Here is a 21,122-nt window from a genome sequence, read left to right as displayed (position 1 = left end):
TTATCAACAAACAACTTTTGAAACAAAAACTATTAAAGTGGAACTCAATAAAATTACTAGGTTTAATAATCTGTATCTGTGACTCAGATACAGATCAGGCAAACAGCTGTGGATGAAGCTCCCAGCTGTGGATGATGCCCCCAGACATGGATGAAGCCCCCCAGCTGTGGATGATGCCCCCAGATGTAGATGAAGCCACAAATGATGTCTGTGTGGACAGACAGAATGATGGGCAGGCAGATGAATGTGAGGGTTTTATGTGAAATGGGTCCACTTGGTTGTTGACAAGACGCTGTTTTAAAGTTTCATTTTGCCATACTTTGAATAGCTTTTCATTAGCTAAATTTAGCCACATGTAAAATCACTAAGGCAGACACCTGGAGTTCCCACATGAAAATCAAATGTAAACCAGCAGTGACCTACTTCAATGTGATCATCGGAAGTCAGAAGTTGAGCTCTTTTTTGATGTTTAAAGCCTGCATAATTTCACTGTATTATTATTCAGTGTATTACTATTTCCTTCATGATGGAAATTTGGTTTGCCCCAACTTTCTATTCTATCAAAAGACTGCTACATAGAAAATCCCCATGCACATATTTTTCCTAATTGTGGAAATATTTTACATAAAAGACTCTAGACATAGGATGAAATTCCCAGGTTATTGGAATTTTAAAATAGATAGGTACTCCCAAATTGCCCTCTTACAAATTATATGAATTCGTAAGCTTCCAACTGTTATGGAGTTGCCCATTTTGAGAAATCTGTGCTAAAAGGACCCAAACAACGCTGATGACAATGATCAGGAGAATAAGTAGGCTGGGAAGACAACAAAATGATTTAGATCTTAGACAAGTCATTCTAGGTGTCTCCACTGTTTCAGTTCTTGCGTTCATTCTTGTGGTATCTTTTTCCTTTTACCAAATAAAAAAGCTCCCTGACATCACATTGTGGCAGTCCCCATGGTTTGCTACAGTTACTGCAGGACTGAAAGAAGGAAGACAAATGAAGAAATGAAAACCAAGGAAAAAAGAAACTGTTTAAAGAAGGGTCCAGGGAAGAAGAAGAGGGCTCCCAGCTTCTAGTAAGCAAGGGCAGCAGCCATGAGCTTCTACAGCCCTTCATATTTATTGAGTAGAAAAAGCAGGGAGCAGGAGGTAATGATTGGTCAGCTTCTCAACTGATCACAGGTTTACATTATTGCTAACAGGCTTCAGATGTGCCTAATCTGAAGCAACACTGTGCCTGAGGCATGACTGCCCTCAGCATTCCCTCTGGGTGGCAGACATAGTTTGTCAGTTTGCCAACATTCTGCATTCATGAGAACAGTTTACTGTTTACTCATATAACCTCCAGTGGTACACCGAGTTGATCACAACCCTCACTCTTTCAGCCTGCAACATCACATGAATCCATGCTATGCTTAATGAGTATTGGTTAGTAAAATGCCTATGACTAGTCATCTTCATCTATGCAATTAAATATTAATTCATCAAATAGTTCAAATGTAAGCAATTAATAACTAGTGAATGAAAAGTGCATAATACATCAATTAGAAAAAAATAACTCTATTAAAAAGACATTATTTGTGTGACAAAAGAGATTGCCATTTTTGTATTTTTCTACACAGTTAAAGAAAATGAAGTCAGCTTATACAAGTGAATTTTAAAAGCCTTTAGGCCGGGTGTGGTGGTTCATGCCTGTAATCCCAGCACTTTGGGAGGCCAAGGTAGGCAGATCACCTGAGGTCAGGAGATTGAGACTAGCCTGACCAACATGGTAAAGCCTCATTTCTACTAAAAATACAAAAAATTAGTCAGGCATGGTGGCAAGCACCTATAATCCCAACTACTTGGGAGCCTGAGGCAGGAGAATCACTTGAACCCAGGACAGAGGTTGCAGTGAGCCGAGATCACACTGTTGCACTCCAGCTTGGGCAACAAGAGTGAAACTCCGTCTCAAAAATAAATAAATAAATAAATAAATAAATAAATAAATAAAATAAGAGCCTTTAACCCCAGAATGCTGAGTAAATTGGCCAAAAATGCTAACCTATGCATTTCAATACTATAGGATTCGCATAGGTAGAAATAACCAGATGAAGTACTTCTGGTATTTCACCTTCCCAACCCACACGAGCCAGTGTTTTTTTTCTGTGAATAACAAAAACAGCAGAATTTACTTGCCTGTCCATAAGAGGTTACCACTTCTGTGTGTTCCCCTGAAACAGGTGGTGGCTGGGTGAGAAGGGGGACAGCACTAGGGCAGGAGATGGGGGCTCCAGTATCGTGGGTGAGCTTCCTAAACCTCTGCAACTTTCAGCCCCTAAATGGGATGAGCCATCGGAAGTTTTAGCACAATGCCCAGAACAAAGTAAGGATTTGACACATGACGCCTCTCTCCACATTGTTCTGTCATCAGCCACTGCATCCTGCACCTCCAAGCCCACTGGGCTCTGGCTGTTTCCATCACATGGAGAATGACCCAGAGCCTGGCCTCCAGCCACCCTCCTGGCCCTGCTGCCCTCCAGGCCCACTTTGCCACTGGCTCCTCACCGACTGGCCTCGGTGTCCTCAGACATACCACAAACTTCACTGTGGGAGTCATGCAGCCCTCACTGCTCCTTCCCCAGGGACTTTCCTCCTCAGGAGGGCTCTGCGAGTGCCTGGATGAAGGGCCCTCTCATCCCTCACCCTCCCTTAATTTTTGTCGCAGTTCTCCTTCCTTCTACTCAGTGCAGCACACACTGATTGATCCTCCATCTTCCCCAAAAGACAGGAACAGCATGAGCAGTAGAGAGTAGATTCCAGTGATAGAAAAAATAGTCAATGATTTATCATTTCCATTGATCATCAATGAAGAAAATGTATGCCAAAGGTCACATACCACCCATGGGACTGCTGCATCCTCAGCCTCCTGAATTTCAGCCCAGCACCTTCCTCCCCAGCACAGCAACAGGTCATCCTTATCTCCTGAATTTCAGCCCAGCACCTTCCTCTACAGCACAGCAACAAGTCAGCCCTTACCAGCATCCCTGTCTTATTGCCTTTGTGCAGAGCCAGGACCAGGGCCAGGGGAGGCCTTGGGATTGTCCCTCCCCCACAATCCGTGAAACAATCCTTTACATCACCAACAAAACACAGCCTTATAAATTGGTGGTCAGTCCCTCCCAACACCTCTATCACTAAAGCTGGCAGCGCCCCCCCAAGGTTGGCCTTCCCAGGCACTGCACCTCTAGGTGATGGAGCGTGTCCTTACCTTGAGGCCTGGATGCCCAGTCTATCCTGTCCAATGAGCAAGCTGTGGAGAAGGGGAAATTCCAGGTTAAGGGGAGACTAGCGGGGCTCCTGCTTTTATGTTGCCCTGTTGGGAAGGCTGTTAAACACAAAGTGCTAAGCAGTAAAGATAGAACATGTTTTCATTACTTAAACCAATACATTCCACAGATGGAATAATAAGAAATGCTACATCCAAGCTAACTGAATCCATCAGCATATCAAAAAGATCATCCACCATGATCAAGTGGGTTTCATACCAGGGATGCAGGGATGGTTTAACATATGCAAGTCAATAAATGTGATACATCACATAAATAAAAATAAAAACAAAGAATCATGATAATCTGGATACAGAAAAAGTATTTGACAAAATCCAGCACTTCTTTATGATTAAAACCCTTCAGCAAAATTGGCATAGAAGGGACATACCTTAAGGTAATAAAAGCCATCTGTGACAAACCCACAGCCAACATTATTCTGAATGGGGGAAAATTGAAAGCATTTCCCCTGAGGACTGGAACAAGACAAAGATGCCCACATTCACCACTTCTACTCAACATAGTGCTGTTCACTACAGCATTTGTTATAAGAGCAAGACTGGAAACAGAACAAATGGATACCCATAGCGGGGTGCTTAAGTAATTTTGGGAATAGTCATAGGGTGCAGTACTTTATAGCTCTGAAACAATACAATGGATTTACATTTGAAATGTGGAATGATAACTAGGGCACATTGCCCAGTGATATATGCAGAGGTGCAGAGGACTTTGTGTAAACACGATCACACATCAGCATGCATTCCAGGTGTATGTTTCTATTTGCACATAGATTGCAGGGATGATATGCAAACAAAAATGTCGACTTGGTGTTTGGAAGTTCAGAGTGGCAGTGAAACTTCCTTGCTAACCTTTTATGATATTTAGAGTTTCTAAATGTGAATATGGAATACATTTGGAAATCTTAGTTAATAAGAAAAGCCTCTGTTCCTGGCCTCCTGCTGGCACATGTCAGGTGGACATGGGGCTGTCATGCTAATGTGTGCAAACTGAGAAAAACCAAGAATGGGAGTCTGCTTTTTTCATCATATAAATAATTGTTAATAGAAACTATGATAATTGCTCATTGATATACCATGCATATTCTATTAGATAATAATAAATTTCTGACATTTGAACTATATTTACATGGAAATTGAAATATATGGATGAAACATTGTGGCTTATATAGGCAATTGTTTTACTGGCATTTTACAAACTGATCATCATTCCTCATGGCACGGGTCTATGTGATATTAAGTAGCTTGTTATGTTTGGGAAGGGCAGTGATGACCACAAGAATAACTTCAACAACTAAAGTACCATGGAGATTTCAACAATGTTTTGTTTAATATTTAAATATTTCATTGTGCTCCCAGGTTTTTTCTCACCCTAATAGCTCTCACCCATATCATGTGGGTCCCATTAATACAGATACCTCTGAATGCACCACTCTTCCATTATATCCAGTCAATTGCTGGTTACCTTGGGCCTACAACTGGGGGAACGCAGGGGCTGCTGGCCACCTCCTAATCTACAGTAAGAGTCAATGAGCAGTTAAGTGGATACTGAAAACCACTTATCCTGCTGGAGTGAGAAATAAATGGTTTCTTTCAATAGGGTAGTAAAATGCATCTTTTCCATCAAGGCCCATCTCAATTCCAGATGCAGATTCTCACAAAGGTGTGTAATTCCTGATTCTCACAAAGGTGTGTAATGTCATCCATGGCCCAGTGCAGAGGAACACAGGTGTTGTTGTCAGATTGCCAGGGTCCGATCCCACCTCCTCACTCACCCCAGGAGATCCCTTTAAGCCACAAGTCAACAGTGAGGATGGAAACATGAGTGCTTTTTAAAGTCCTGAAAGTTCAGAGGCCGACTGTCAATTTCTCCTGCACCCCTGGGCACACACCAGGAGAACTTTGTCTTCAGGTTGAAATAAGTGCCTGTGAGAGAGTTGTGTCCCTCAGATTCTGTTCACCACAGGTGACACTTGATGCAACCCCAAACCTCTTCCGCACAATCCCAAGGGGTGCTGACTAATCCAACCTAAAGGCTGTGATGTTTGGCAGAGGCGGAAAAGAAAAAGCCAGGTGTTCTGGGAAAGATCACCTTCAAATAACACAGCACCCTCACAGCCCAGAGAGACAGTTCTTACTATTATGCCAATAAACACTGGAAAAGACCAAATCCAATTTGACACACATTTCCTTTTTTCTTTTTGATTTCATGCCCCCTCCCTCAACCTCCCAAGCAGCATGGATACCCCGAAGGCCCCTGGGAACTCTCTCCCATTGAATCTTACGTGGAAAGTAGTTACCTACCTACAAATCCCCATCATCGGATATGCTCTCCAAAAACAGATATTTAAAACACAAATATCAGGATAAGTCATCACAGAGAGGCCCATCCACTCCTCCGACCCCAGCTGAAGCCATGGTGCTTCACAAAGGATCCCCTGGTGTTTCCTCTGGTTCACAGACATCCCTACAGCCTCTCTGGACATTGTTTTATACTTGTAAAATCATTTGCTCTCACCAGACCCCAAGTCCTCCTTCCCAAAAGGAGCCCAGAATCAGGTTTCTGTACCCTAGAGACGGCGTTTTTTCCTCAGGAACTGAGTTATTTCAGGGTACGTACCATTCTCCAGCGTCAACGGCTCCTGCAATTATAGAAAAGAAAACATTAGGAGGGTGAAGTGATGCCGTGCACATCACACAGATCTGATAGTCTCTCAACAACTTGAGAAAATAAGAAGGGGTATAGTGATTGAGTCAAAGGTGGAAGTCCCCCAAAACTGGCATGGAGGACACCTATGGAAAAGACAAGACCTTTTCCCACAGAATTTACCTTTAAAGGGCCGGGCGTGGTGGCTCACACCTGTAATCCCAGCACTTTGGGAGGCTGAGGCAGGCAGATCACGAGGTCAGGAGATTGAGACCATCCTGGCTAACATGGTGAAACCCCATCTCTACTAAAAATACAAAAAATTAGCCAGGCATGGTGGTGGGCACCTGTAGTCCCAGCTACTTGGGAGGTTGAGGCAGGAGAATGGTGTGAACCCGGGAGGCGGAGCTTGCAGTGAGCCGAGATTGTGCCACTGCACTCCAGTCTGGGTGACAGAGCAAGACTCCATCTCAAAAAAAAAAGAATTTACCTTTAAAGTATATTTATATTGGCAGTTTCACAACTCTTAATCCATGTGGGAAAACCGCTGTGGAGGGAAACACCTCTGCATTGCAGTGGATCGTGGATGCTGCCATCTACCACGCCCCAGTGTGCCCGGCATGGGTTGGTGAGAGGCTGCCAATCAATAGCACCACACCAAGGGAACTGTAGATGTCATAAATAATCCACATTGGCAGATGTTCATGTCTACATTTGATTAAACTGCAGATGACATCGATAATGCACATTGGCAGATGTTCATGTCTACATCTGATTGGAAATAAGCCAGGAAAGTAACATTTCTGTTCAAGACAAAGAAAAGTGTCTTACACTGGCAGCATCTTCTTTTTTACAGATGTCTTGTACAGTGTCCTCATTAGCGATGTCGTATACAGCATTCTCATTAGAAATGTCTTCTACAGTGTCCGGATTAGAGTTGTCTTCTACAGCATCCTCTTTAGAGATGTCATGTACAGCAGCCTCATTAGAGATGTCTTCTACAGCATCCTCATTAGCGAAGTCTTGTACAGCGTCCCCACAGGGAGCTAGGAGAACACAGAGTAAAGGTCAGTGCCCTGGTGGTGGAGACTGTGAATCACCCAGGGGCTTGCTTGGTGTGGTGCATGGAGGTGGCTGATCACAGCATGGGCCAAGCTGATGCTGGGCCATCCTCCCAGGTGGCCCTGCAACAGTAAAGCTAAGGGACACGACTCAGAACACTTTCTGCCATGGGAATCAGTTTCCAGGTTCAGGTATGCATTATCCGGTGAAGTGGGGAAATTAAAAAAAAAGAAATTGACAAATTCATGAAAAGCCTTCCATGAGTGCAAGTGTGATTTTTTTTAACCACTTTACATTCAGTATGCATTCGCACGTACAAAATATTTTTACAAGAAATCAGAAATTTTAATTTTTGTCAGTTATGTTAAATCTAACTTAGCTGTCAACATAAAGATTCTATCTCATTTACTTTGTGGTCTCCAGAAAATCTAGCACATAGTAAGTAGACCAAAATGTTTATTAAATGAAAACACAGAGCAGAGATGGGGGGCTGGTAGGCAGACCGGGTTGCACCTGATTACCTAGATGATAATAAACTGCACAAAACCTTGGTCAAATTAATATCGAAACTGCCTTTTGCTTGGGCTCGTTTCTCTTGCGGAAGAAGGATGACCAAGAAGATGAACAGGAAAGAAATGAGAAACAGAGGCCTTTGCTTAGTAGCTAAACGCCACCTTCTGTAACATGCAATAGTCTACAAGTGGCCTTGAACTCTGCCGTGATTCAGTGACAGAGTTCCCTCATGTCTTCTACCCAAGTTGAAGTTCAGCAAAATTGCGACTGTCTTCTTTACAACTTTCAAGACCACGCTGCTTGTGCATCTGCCTGTTGTATGTAGGAGATTCACACTTGTTTTAAAGCAACGTTTTGTTTCAGTTGGGCTGGTGGCCATACACTGCACTAGCCAGTCAACAGTGAGATGGTTCCTCATGGAGGAGGCTTGGCTTGAGGCTGAGTGTCTTAACCCACATGCACAAGAGAGTTGCCACGAGGGGTTGGAAGCCAGGCTAATAACCACGTGCTGCACAGAGTTCTTATCTGTCCCTTCTCATCATTTTTGGCTGGTAGGATTTGAGCATTTTAGGGCTTGGGAAGATAATATTACTAAATCTACTAAAATACATTGCCCATCCTTATAGGTTTTGTCCAGTTGCTGAGCAAGTTAACTTCACAACTGAAGTGGGCCACACTGGCCTTTGTGGTCCCCCACTCCTCTTAGAATTTGTGAGCATGGGGCCTACTGGAGGGTGGGAGGTGGGAGGACGGGGAGGATCAGGGAAAATAACTGATATTAGGCTCAATATATGGGTGATGCAATAATCTGTACAACAAACTCTCATGACACACATTTACATATGTAGCAAACCTGCACATCCTGCACATGTACCCCTGAACTTAAAAGTTAAAAAAAAAAAAAAAAAGGATCTGTGAGCTGACCCAAACACCTGGGGATCTATGTGCTTTTGACACACTGATGACTATGCCGGTCCGTGCGGAGATGTGCTTATAACTGCCCTGGGTTGTGTGACCACGGAAACCACTTTATGATGACGGGCACTGTCTGGGGCCTTTTGGGCTCAGTGCTTTAGGGCTTATACATGAATGCTGGACTCCCTGTGTGGTGGTGAACACCCCATGACTAAGTGCACGTCAGTGTCAGCACTGGCCTACGCTCCTGGGTTTGTGTTTTCACTTTTTCATTCAGGAACTGAGGAGCTGGGGCCACTCCCTTGGCCCTTCAGGTTCTCCACCTGAGCAGTGGGGATAATAAGGCAGACCCAGGGATGGCTCTGATGAGGGTGGAGGAGTCACTGTGCAGAGAGAGTAGAGCGGGGGTGGATTTTATTGTTAGAAGTGGACACTGGCGATTGGGCTGTATAAATGGGAAATCTCTCCTGAGAAAACACACTGCCTCACCTGTACAGAAACACACACATTCACACCACACGATGCAACCTCACACAAGACACCACCAATCCTCAAGCACCCAACTCAGCACCACCCAAAAGGGAGCACAGCTGCTTCCTCAAAAATTGGCCATAATTTTTCCCCAGGGAATTCAGGTTTTAAAAAAACACTTCCACTATACTTACTCCTATCACAATCCCAGGATCAGGGTGGCTCTTCACATTGAAACCAGGCAAGGATGCCACACCTTTCTTGGCATCCAGATTGTTTTCTTGGTGAGTAATTCCAGAATACTTACTAGAGCCAAACCTCAGAGGGGCCGCCTGCACCACCTACACTCATAAAACAAAGCTTTATGAGGGGTACGTCATGTTGTGGATTGTTTGCACAAGGCTCTGTTTCTTTCAGTGAATATTGAAAACTTGATCAGAAAGTGTAGTCAACTTCAAGGCCCCCCAAAAAGGGTAGGATGCACACTGGAAAAGACATCAACTTCTGGATGGTGGATCTCTCAGGTCCACATAGATTGGCAAGTGCAAAATACCAAATCCAAGGAGAAGACATGGCTTCCAAGGACTAGGACCCCAAGGATACAGTCTACAACCTGAAGCTGTCATAGCTAAATGCCATTTTGGATTACATATCAATTGCTAAGAGTCACTTCTTCCACCCCCTCAGAAAACTGCATTTAATACCTGTCATGTATATTGTCATTTTTTCACATGTAAAGTCAGTTGAAAAAGAAAGACACCAAGAAAGGAACATTTCTATTTCAGAGAAAGCAAGGCAACCTTACCCTCGCGTTGACCGGCCTCTCTCCATCTCCTCTGTCCTTGTGAACTAGAGACTCCTCAGAGGCTAGGAGGACACACAGCAACAGTTAGTCATAGATGCTTTTGTTCATGAATTATTCAGGGAGCTCTCCTTAACGTGGACAACAGGACAGTGTGTGCAGATGTGTTTCATTAAAAGCACAGCTTGAGCTCCTGCCAGAAAATCTTCCCTCATGGAAAGACAGGCAAGAATAAGGAGCTGAGGAGCAAGAAATAGAGTCCCTGGCATTTTGCTGATGGCAACTTAAGGCAACGGGAATGAGTCAGTCTACAAATGGTACTGAAGCACACGCTATAGTTTCATGAGAGTCTCACTGCTCACACTGTGAGGTTTGAAACACAGCTAAATGTTTTTCTAAACCCTGTAAACCAATATTAGCTAGTAGGATTTATGTCCCAAGACCATTTTTGTGGACTCCTCTGAGGATCCACAGTGGCTGTCACTGCAGTAATTATGTGTTTTAGCATTTTGCACTTGAATAAAAGCAAAGTGTAATAGACAGATTGGATTCCATTCTAGGCAAAGCAGTCTATTGTATTTATTCACTAATCCTTTGTTATCACTGCTGATGGGAGAATTAGAAATACTGAAATTATATCCTTTAAAATTAATTAAAGTGTAATTATTAATCACACAATATTTTTTCATCCAGACCTCCTTTTCTTTGTCATGCATGTATATTAATTGAGTATGGAGAATTTCTACGCTTGTTCAGGCCAGCCAACATAGGGCAGTTTACTTCAAGAGAGGAGACATGGGTTGAACGCTGGTATATTTTAACTCTGAAGCACAAACAGTTGCAACAGGTGCGGTGAACTAATCACCAAATGGCCCTTTGCTGCCTTACTTGTCATTGTGCCTTATGTGTAGCTTCCAGGATTTGATTACGCCTATGTTTTGTGGTGATAATACTTTCCACTATTCCTAAAATACTGCCTCAGTCTTATCTGTTTGGGGTCAACTGCTAAGGATTTCATACAAATTAATGAAGTGTGTGAATCTAAAGCTCTACACAAAGGGGGAAATATTTGCAAATCATTTATCTTGTAAGAGACTAAAATTTAGAATATATTTTAAACCTCCCAAAAATCTACAACAACAAACTAACTAAATGAAAATCAGACAACTCTTTAAAAATAGGCAAAAGACTTGAATATATATTTTCCTAAAGAAGATACACCCACGGATAGTAGCACAGGAAAAGCTGCTCAGGATCATTAGTCATTAGGGAAATGCAAATGAAAAACACAAGTAGACACCAATATACACCTCCTAGGATGATTTAAAGGAAAATAAGTGTGAACAAGGATGTAAAGAATTGTAACCCTGATACATTGCTGATAGAAATGGATAAAGTTGCAGCCACTGTGAAAAACAGTCTGCAGTCACTCAGGTTAAATATAGAACTCCCGTTGGACCCAGGAATTCTACACTTAGGTATATACCCCAAAGAATAGAAAACAGAAATCAAACAGATATTTGTATACTAATGTTTATAGCATCACTTTTCACAGGAGCCAAAAGGTGGAAATAATCCAACCATCAATGAACAAATGAATGTAATAAAAGCAAGGTGGTCTACATGCAATGGTGCCTCATCCATCTGTAAAAAAGGAACACAATTTTGATAGATGATAAAACATGGGTGGACACTGAAAACATTACGCTTAGTGAAATAAGCCAGACACAAAAGGAATATATTGTATAATTGTACTTATATGAAGTGCCTAGAATAATCAAATTCATACAAGAGAAAGTGGGATAGGAATCACCATGGGCTGGAAATAGGGGAAAGGTGCTACATTGCTTACTGTGGACAAGGTTTTGTAAGAAATCATCAAAACTGTGGGTGTAGATAGTGGTGTTGGTTATGCAACGCTGTGAATATTTTGAATGCCACTGAGTGCACACTTTGGTTAAAAGGTTAAAATGATAAATATTGTGTTATATATATTTCCCACAATAGAAAACACACACAGCCAAGCCCAGATGCTAGTCTTGCTAGCAGCCTTCCTTTACCTTTGATAGCAGGCTGAGGTGCGTCTACAATCTCATGATCCACTGGAAACTCAAAGTCATCTGCATTGGAAGAGAAATTAATGGAGAGAGGAGAAAACTTGAGAACCCACACTACTCACTCCACAGGGCAAAGCACTCTGTCTCCCGTGCATTGCTGACCCATCTCAGTATTTCCTGTGACCATCTCCTTTTTCAACTGAAGACTTCACACCTGAAGGGGTTCCCAGGTTTTTCACCTCGGACCTTGCCAGGACTGATCCTCTCAGCTACTGACCATTTCGCCTTCATTCATGTCCATGCCACATCAGGCTGTGTTGTCTAGATGGAATGAATCCACCCCAAATGTCCCTTTCTGGAGGAAGCCACCATTATGCTGTACCTCCAACACGTCCACACACACCGAGGCACCTCGCTCATGCAAGGTGTGTGTCCTCCAACAAAGTTTCACGCTCTAAACCCAGATAACTTTTGAAACCCAAGTTCTGTTGATTCCCCTACTTCAGGTGCTCTGTAGATGCTCATTTGTCTACTAAACACTGCCCCAGGCAATTAAATATTCCAAAGTGACCAGCAGAATTTTTATGTTAATTCTGACATTGCATTGTTAGTACAAGTGTTTTGCCCCCTTCAAATTTATGTCTTTGTTACTGATAAATGTAACTGATAATGCTTTTTTCAGCTATGTTGCCAAGCATATTTATATAAAAATATACTCAGATTGTTTTGAGAATTTGACAAAGATGATAGCAACAATGATAATCTTATTTGTTTTATACGAATCTTTATGTGTTACTTTCATCATTTCTTATATATTGGGGCCTACCATACATTGTACAGTGAAATTAGTGCTATGCATCCTAGTAAGAATATAAATTGGCAAAGCTAATTTAGAAAATGATTCTCTTGTTTCTTAAAAAAAATAGGTTGGGTGCGGTGGCTTATCCCTATAATCCCAGCACTTTGGGAGGCAGAGGTGGGTGGATCACTTGAGGCTAGGAGTTTGAGACTAGCCTGACCAACACAGCAAAACCCTGTCTCTACTGAAAATACAAAAATTATCTGGGTGTGGTGGCATGTGCCAGTTGTCTCAGCTACTTAGGAGGTTGAGGTGTGAGAATTGCTTAAACCGGGGTTCCAGGGAGCCGAGATTGTGCCACTGCACTCCAGCCTGGGTCTCAAAAAATATATAAAAAATTGACCAAAATGTCATTATGCATTACATGACTGTATATGATGCTCAAAGCTACATTACTCATCAAAGAAAATAACAAAAATAATTAAATGTCCATTAACTGATCAATGAATAAACACTATCTGTATGAATAAACACAGGCGCCTACGAAGGAAAACACATGACCAGCACATGCTAACGCGTCAATTAACTTCAAACATAGTATGCTAAATGAAGGAAGTCAGATTCCAAATATATATATATGTCCATTTCTATTAAACAAGCAGGAAATTTATGGAGATGGAATATCATAGCAGTATTGCTTAGGGCTGGAGATGGGAGTGGGGATTAGCTGCCAGTGGGCAAGAGAGAACTTGGGTGAGGGAAACATATTTAAATTAGATCGTGGTGATGGGTGCACACAGTATCAATTTAATAAAGCATCAAATTGTAGACCTTTACAGCGGGTGAACTTTATGATGGGTTCACACCCAATATAGGTGTTAAAAATAAATTAATGTTATGGAAATTCTTCCCTGGTTTTTAACAAGCCAAGAGATATGCAGTTAAAGCAGCATTAATTCAAATGGTTGTCACAGGTCACTTAAAGTTTATAAGATAGTTGTCCTATAAACGTGTGGTCAATGTCATCCACAGATTTCCTGAATCTATTGCAATAATCACATTTTTTCTCCATTGACCTCTTAAGGTAGCTAATTTTATTTATTGCATTTTCAATGTTAATCCACCATTTCATATTTTGAGATTAACTCACATTAGTCAGAATTTACAGTATTTTAAAATATCACAGAATTTAATTTACCTTATCTGGTTTTGGTTTCAAGACTATACTAGCCATTTCATTTAATTGTACATGTAGGGTATTCTAATTTATGGAAAACTATTACATCTTCCTTGATTTTTTTTTTATAAATCACTTCTAGGGATCTATATGGTAGAGTCCATGGAGAACTGTTTTAATCATTCATTCATGTCTTCACTGGGTATAGGATTGATCATATTGGTCATAGTTTTCTGCTCAGATTTCAATAAGAAATCAAAGCATAAAAATGTGTTTCATTTCACACATAGACAATACACATTCTTATTTCTTTTTAAAAAACTAATATGTGAATGGAAATGATGTACTACAAATTTATTAAACTAAATACACATTTCACAAAAAAAGAAGAGAGGAAGGAAAAACATGTTAAAAACAAAGATAGGTACATTTTATTGTGTGAAAAGCCTCAAACCCATCCATACTATTGTGGCTTTGCCCCAAACTTTTGGAAAGTAATGATTTCATAGGTTCTTAATTAGGTTAAAAACTGCATTAAATTAGACTTTGCCATATTCTCTCCAAGGGAATAACTGAATTTGCGGTGGGGAGCATTGAAAGGTGCAGGATGTAAAAGGAAATTATATTTTTTAAATGAAGAAAAAGTTCAAAGGCACCCTGCTTGATACAAGAATCAAATATATAAATTGAGGAATAAAACATAACCATGAAACATATTTATATCTGCATATGGAAAATACAGAGGATTTTATAAATAACATATTTTGAAAATATTAACTAGTAATTTGAAAAGACAGCCTTTGACAGGCAAGTATGAACATACCTCGAATGCAGGAACACAGGTTCCCCATAAGAAAAATCAAAATCAGGGAAAATGAAATCACAAAGGTTCAATCTGCTCTGGCCTTTAAAAAACTCAGCACAGACAGTGGCACTTAGGACCGAGGACAGGAGATTCCTAATCCCATCGCCATGGCAATAGCGCATCATAAACATTCCAGGGTGAAGGCACAATCCACATTGTGAAGTCCAACTGCTGCCATGTAGACAGGTGTGCTTTTACATGTACAGGAAGGTCACTGAAGGCTCAGTGTTTTATATCCATGGTCAACAGATGAGATGACCATGAAATGAACACCAGTGTACTACTGGATGGAGCAGCTTATCTATTCAGTCTTCTGCACTAAAACCTGTGAAACAATAACATCTTGCCTTATTTACTAACAAATACAAGTGCCTCTAAACTTAGACAGTTTCCAAGTCACGGAACTGAGGAGCACTTAGCTCCTGCAGAGAGCTCTGGATGATGGGTCGGGAGAACTAAGTCACACAATACATCAAAACAGCATTAACAAGTAAACAGGTTTTCAAAGCTCTCTACATGCAAACTTATACAATTATCCCTTTAATTTTTATCTTCATATATATGTACATGATCTACTTGTTTCTGAGTATAAATAAAACTGTATGTTCTTAGTCAACGTCTCTACCAATTCATTCTATTTATCTTTCTGAGTTGAAATACTGCATCTCATTGGGTAACAAAAAAAAATATTTGACTAAGATGACTCTGGAAAGGTGAGTAGGTTGGGTGATTGACTGTAATCGACAATTTTTGATTTTGGATAACTCCCAAAGCATAAAGATAAATGTGTGTTTTATTTCACACATAGACAATACACATTCTTATTACTTTAAAAAATTAATATGTGAACGGAAATGACTTACTACAAATTTATTAAAATAAATACACACTTCACAAAAAAAGAAGAGAGGAAGGAAAAACATGTCAAAAACAAAGATAGGTACATTTTATTGTGTGAAAAGCCTCAAACCCATCCGTACTACCGTGGCTTTGTTCCAAACTTTTTGAAAGTAATGATTTCATAGGTTCTTAATTAGGTTAAAAACTGCATTAAAATAGACTTTGCCATATTCTCCCCAAGGGAATAACTTAGTTTGGGGTGGGGAGCGTTGAAGGGTGCAGGATGTAAAACCAAATGATACATATTTTTTAAATGAAGAAAAAGTTCAAAGGCACCCTGCTTGATACAAGAATCAAATACATAAAGTGAGGAATAAAACATAACCATGAAACATATTTATAACTGCATATGAAAAATACAGAGGATTTTTTAAATAACATGTTTTGAAAATATTAACTAGTAATTTGAAAAGATCACATTTGACAGGCCAGTATGAACATACCTCGAATGCAGGAACACAGGTCCCCCATAAGAAAAATCAAAATCAGGGAAAATGAAACCACAAAGGTTCAATCTGCTCTGGCCTTTGAAAAACTCAGCACAGACAGTGGCACTTAGGACTGAGGGCAGGAGATCCCTAATCCCATCACCATGGTGATAGGGCATCATAAACATTCCAGGGTGAAGGTATAATCCACATTGTGAGGTCCAACTGCTGCCATGCAGACAGGTGTGCTTTTACATGTACAGGAAGGTCACTGAAGGCTCAGTGTTTTATTTCAAAAACTGAATCCCAAGCTCACACATTATTATGCTGTGCTTCTTAAAATAAGTTATGAGATGGGAAATAGGGCACCCCCAAATATAGCCAATAGTGAGAGTTTCAAATTGAAGAGAGGCACAACTGATATGTTGAGAACAAGCAGAGATTCCATTCTGTTTTTTCTTTTTCAACTTTTACGTTAGATTCAGGGTGTACATGTACGGGTTTGTTACCTGGGTAAATTGTGTGGTGCTGAGGTTTGGGGTATGAATGATCCCAACACCCAGGTACTGAACATAGTACTCAGCAGTTTTTCAGCCTTTTCCTTCTTCCCTCCCTCTCCTAGCAGTCCCTAGTGTCTACTGTCACCATCTTCATGTCCATGGGTACTCAGAGTTTAGCTTCTAGTTATAAGAACATGAGGCATTTGTTTTCTGTTACTACATTAGTTCACTTAGTGGATTCCAGCTCTAGCCATTTTCCCTCAAAGAGCATAATTTCATTCTTTTGTGGCTGCATAGTATTCCATGGTCTATATGTACCACATTTTTATCCAGTCCACTGTTGATGGGCACCTAGGTTGATCCCATGTCTTTGCTATTGTGAAGTGTTGCAATAAACATACAAGTGCATATGTCTTTTTGGTGGAATGATTTGTTTTCTTTTGGATACATATTCAGTAATGGGATTGCTGGGTTGAATGTTAGTTCTGTTTTATGTTCTTTGAGAAATCTCCAAACTGCTTTCCACAGTGGCTGAACTAACTTACATTCCCACCAACAGTGTATAAGCATTCCCTTTTTTCCTTAAACTTGCCAGTATCTGCTATTTTTTGACTTTCTTTTTTTTTTTTTTTTTTTTGAGACAGAGTCTCACCCTGTTGCCCAGGCTGGAGTGTAGTGGCATGATCTCGGCTCACTGCAAGCTCTGCCTCCTGGGTTCACGCCATTCGCCTGACTCAGCCTCCCAAGTAGCTGGGACTACAGGCACCCACCACCACGCCTGGCTAATTTTTTGTATTTTTAGTAGAGACGGGGTTTCACCGTGTTAGCCAGGACGGTCTTGATCTCCTGACCTCATGACCCACCCGCCTCGGCCTCCCAAAGTGGTGGGCTTACAGGCGTAAGCCACCGCACCCGGCCTGACTTTTTAAAAATAGCCATTCTGACTAGGGTGAGATAATATCTCATTGTGGTTTTGATTTGCATTTCTCTTGTGATTAGTGATGATGAGCATTTTTTCATATGTTTGTTGGCTGCATGTATGTCTTCTTTTGAGAAGTGTCTATGTCTTTTGCCCATTTTTAAATGGGGTTGTTTTTTGCTTGTTGAATTAAGTTCCTTATAGATTCTAAATATTAGACCTTTGTTGTATGCATAGTTTGTGAATAATTCCCCCCATTCTGTAGGTTGTCTGTTTACTCTGCTGATGGTTTCCTTTGCTGTGTGGCAGCTCTTTAGTTTAATTAAGTCCCACTTGTCAACTTTTGTTTTTGTTGCAATTTATTTTGAAGACTTAGTCATGAATTATTTCCCATAGCCCATATCCAGAATGGTACTTTTGAAGTTTTTCTTCTAGGATTATTGTAGTTTGAGGTCTTAAATTTAAATCTTTAATCCAACCTGAGTTAATTTTTGTATATGGTGAAAAATATGTGTCCAGTTTTTTTTTGTTTTTGTTGGTTTTTTTGAGAGGGAGTCTTGCCCTGCCGCCAGGCTGGAATGTGGTGGCACCATCTCGGCTCATGGCAACCCTCTGCCTCCCGGGTTCAAGTGATTCTCCTGCCTCAGCTTCCTGAGTAGCTGGGATTACAGGCACATGCCACCACGCCCAGCTAATTTTTGTATTTTTAGTAGAGACAGAGTTTCATCATGTTGGCCAGGCTGGTCTCCATCTCCTGACCTCGTGATCCACCCAACTTGGCCTTCCAAAGTGCTGGGATTATAGGCGTGAGCCACTGTGCCTGGCCAATAAGGTGCATTATTAACATCAATAAAGCTCAGGGAAGATAGCTTTCACCATATTTTAATTTAATTTACATACAGTTTTTCCCAGAGTCTTTGGAATAGATTCCTCCCTCCATGAGCCAGAGAACTTGCAATGTTCACTGCAGTGTCTTTAAATGTAGCAGTAGCAGCTGTGGGTTGAGAACACAAGTCTTCCACTCTTCCTTTTAGAGCCAGCCGTTCATGGTGCTCTGTGTTCTTACTCGGCATGGGGTAGGGGCATCTGGGTGCTGGGCATGGCACCGGTGCCCCACGGAGGAGAAAGCCAGGAAGCCCCTTTCTTCTCTAAAACCTTTTTTTCTTTATGTAGATCCAAGTTTCTAGCCTATATCATTTTCTTCTCTCTGGATAACTTGTTTTAACATTTTGACAGATCTACTGACAGTAAATCTGTGTTTGTCTGAGAAAGTTTTTATTTCTCTTCACTTTGGAAGGATAATTTTGCTGGATACAGAATTTTAGGTTGGTGAAGTTTTCTTGTTTTCTTGCTTTCTTGCTTGCATGCGTTCTGAAGAAAAGTTTGATGTAATTTTTATTCTAAGATGTGTTAGGCCCTGCTAAAGCCCAAGGTGGATAGACTCTTGTGAAATAGTTTCCCTGGGGCAGGCTTTTGCTAAGGAGAATGGAACGCCCTGGGCGTATTTCAAAGTAGTCACTTTTCCCCTTCCCTGTAGGAAGCAGGAGGAAATTTTTCTCTGATGTTCACAAGAGTGTCTGGCAGAGCTCTTGGAGGTTCATGAAAGTGTAGGGCCCCCTAAGACCGGGCTCCCTTAATTCTTAATTCTCAAGTTTATGTACATGGAGCCTCCAGTGATTTGTCATTTACATTTAAGTCTTCCCACTGTGGTTCTGGCTCCAGTGGCCAGCCTCCAATCCTGTTAAGCTGGGACTCACTGCCTCTCCAATTTGGGGGATAATGGTTTGCCCTGTTAACTTCAAGTCTCTGATGGATCTAAGAAAAGTTGTTAATTTTCAGTTTGTTTAAGGTGTCTTCTGCGTTGTTGTAAAGACAGGAGTGACAGCTTCAAAGCCAGAAAACAGAAGTCACATTTGGGTTTTGTTTCAAGATATTTTTCCAATGACAGAGCATGATGCCACACACATTTCCATAGATGTCTTTTGATGAAGATGTGTATGTGTTTCTGTTATCCTAAGAGTGAAATACCTGATTCCTAAGTGTGCTCCTTTCTAGAACTAGTATTCAATGCCAAACACAGTATCCCCTCCAGCAGTGATGAGAGTTCTTGTTGCTCCAGATTCTCTCCAACACTTGGTGTTCTGTCTTTTAAATTTTAGCCGTTTTGGAGGATGTGTTATCTTGTTGTGATGTTAATTTGCATTTACATGAATATTAAGAAAGTTGAACACATTCAAGTATTTGCTTTTATAAATTATATAAGTGTTTTACCCATTTTAAGAGCTCTTTACATATAAGTGTTTTACCCATTTTTGTTAGTGATTTTTAAGAGCTCTTTACATATTGTTGATGTGAGCCCTCTGTCAGTTCTATGTGTTCATAGATCTGTTCCCACTCTGCAACTTGCCTTGTCACTTTCTTAGTGGTGTCTCTTAATAAACAGAAATTCTTAACTTGAATATAGTCTAATTTATCAATTTTTTCCCTTAAAACTATGGCTCTTTGTGATCTGTTTAAGAAATCTGTCCCCATTCATGGTCATAAAAATCAGCTGGGCACAGTGGCCCAGGAGAGTGGCTCAGAGGGGGGCCCTGTGTATCCCTAAAAGAAATGAATAACCCCCCTAAGTCGTGCCTTGTCAGGACCCCACCCCACCCCCATCTCACTGTAAGGGGTTCATGACACCAGCAGGGGTCCCCAGCACCTGAGCTGGACTTGGGGGCTTGGGCGCCAAAGACTTCCCCACCAGTAGCTGTGAGCCCCCCTCTGAGCCATCTCCTCTTCCCCACTCTGATGGGCAGGTCCAGGTGCTGCTGTACTTCCTGCAGCTGGAGGCCATCCCTGCCCTGGACAGCAAGAGACAGAGCATCCTGTTCTCCACCGAAGTCTAAAGGCCCCAGTCCATCTCCAGGAGGCAGACAGACAGCCTGGAAACCTCTGGCTAATCCGTAGAGTGGGAACTAAACCTTCCTGAGGTGTCCTTGGGCCACCCCTAAGTGTCGGGCCATCTGCCAAGAGACAGCGACCCAAAGCAGGACAGGTAGCATGGGCAGATCCCAGCCAGGTCTAGGAGGCCCAGGCTGGCCTCAGACTGTGGTTTTTCCATGTGGCCACCCAAGGGCGCCCCAAGCCAGTACATCTCAGAGTCCAGGCCTGGCCCTGGGAGACAGGGTGAAGGGAGTGGTTTTTTTGAACTTATCAGAGTTTAAAAGATTTCTACTGGATCACTTGTCAAGATGCACCCTCTCCGGGGAGAAGGGAACGTGACTGGATTCCCTCACTGTTGTATCTTGAATAAATGCTGCTGCTTCATCCTGTGAGGCAATGCCCTTGTCCCTGTGTGGGTGGGGCCTCTTCCATTTCCCTGACTTAGAAACCACACTCTATTTACAACAGGGTTGAAGACGCTAAGTCAATACCGGGTAGCGTTTTGACTCCATTCACGGCTTCCTTCTTTTTCTTTCCAGAAGGATTTTTGTGCAGAAATGGGTCTTTTGTTGCCGCGTTTGTGCTCCTTGGAAGGCAGCTCCAGTAGGGACAGGAAATGCGGGGGACCGGACCCCCAGGGAGGTAGTCCCAGGCTATGTACTTTAGGGTTCATCCTCCCGGGAGAGCAACCTCGTCTTCTGTTCCTGACCGCCCTCCTGGCACACGATCTCCTGTTGGGCTTCCACAGGCCTGGACTTCTGTGGCTTCTCTCTGCCCATACTCTCCCTGCCCCAAGTGTCCCCAGCAC

General features: G+C 41.8%; 1 protein-coding gene across 1 annotated transcript; it reads right to left on the bottom strand.

The window, feature by feature from the left end:
• Positions 1-2,065: 2,065 nt before the first annotated feature.
• Positions 2,066-17,062, bottom strand: LOC129023718 (uncharacterized). The gene is made up of 6 exons (XM_054470574.2): positions 15,983-17,062; positions 11,802-11,861; positions 6,810-7,024; positions 5,952-5,973; positions 3,257-3,298; positions 2,066-2,151 (listed from the first exon to the last, which is right to left on the bottom strand). Exons 1-6 carry the CDS (start codon positions 16,008-16,010, stop codon positions 2,066-2,068), a joined length of 453 nt encoding a protein of 150 aa, XP_054326549.1. The 5' UTR covers positions 16,011-17,062.
• Between the last annotated feature and the right edge of the window lie 4,060 nt (positions 17,063-21,122).

Source organism: Pongo pygmaeus, chromosome 23 (assembly GCF_028885625.2).
Source record: "Pongo pygmaeus isolate AG05252 chromosome 23, NHGRI_mPonPyg2-v2.0_pri, whole genome shotgun sequence".
NCBI lineage: Eukaryota > Metazoa > Chordata > Mammalia > Primates > Hominidae > Pongo > Pongo pygmaeus.
The sequence above is the reverse complement of the archived record's forward strand: the minus strand, read 5'-3'. Positions and strand labels throughout refer to the sequence as shown.

Coding starts and splice junctions, on each gene's coding strand:
- LOC129023718 (XM_054470574.2), bottom strand. CDS start 16,010: ATGGGGGACCTGTGTTCCTGCATTCGAG. Junction 11,862..15,982: donor CCTGTGTTCCTGCATTCGAG/GTATGTTCATAC, acceptor CTTCCAATGCAG/ATGACTTTGAGTTTCCAGTG. Junction 5,974..6,809: donor AAAAAGAAGATGCTGCCAGT/GTAAGACACTTT, acceptor CTATAATTGCAG/GAGCCGTTGACGCTGGAGAA.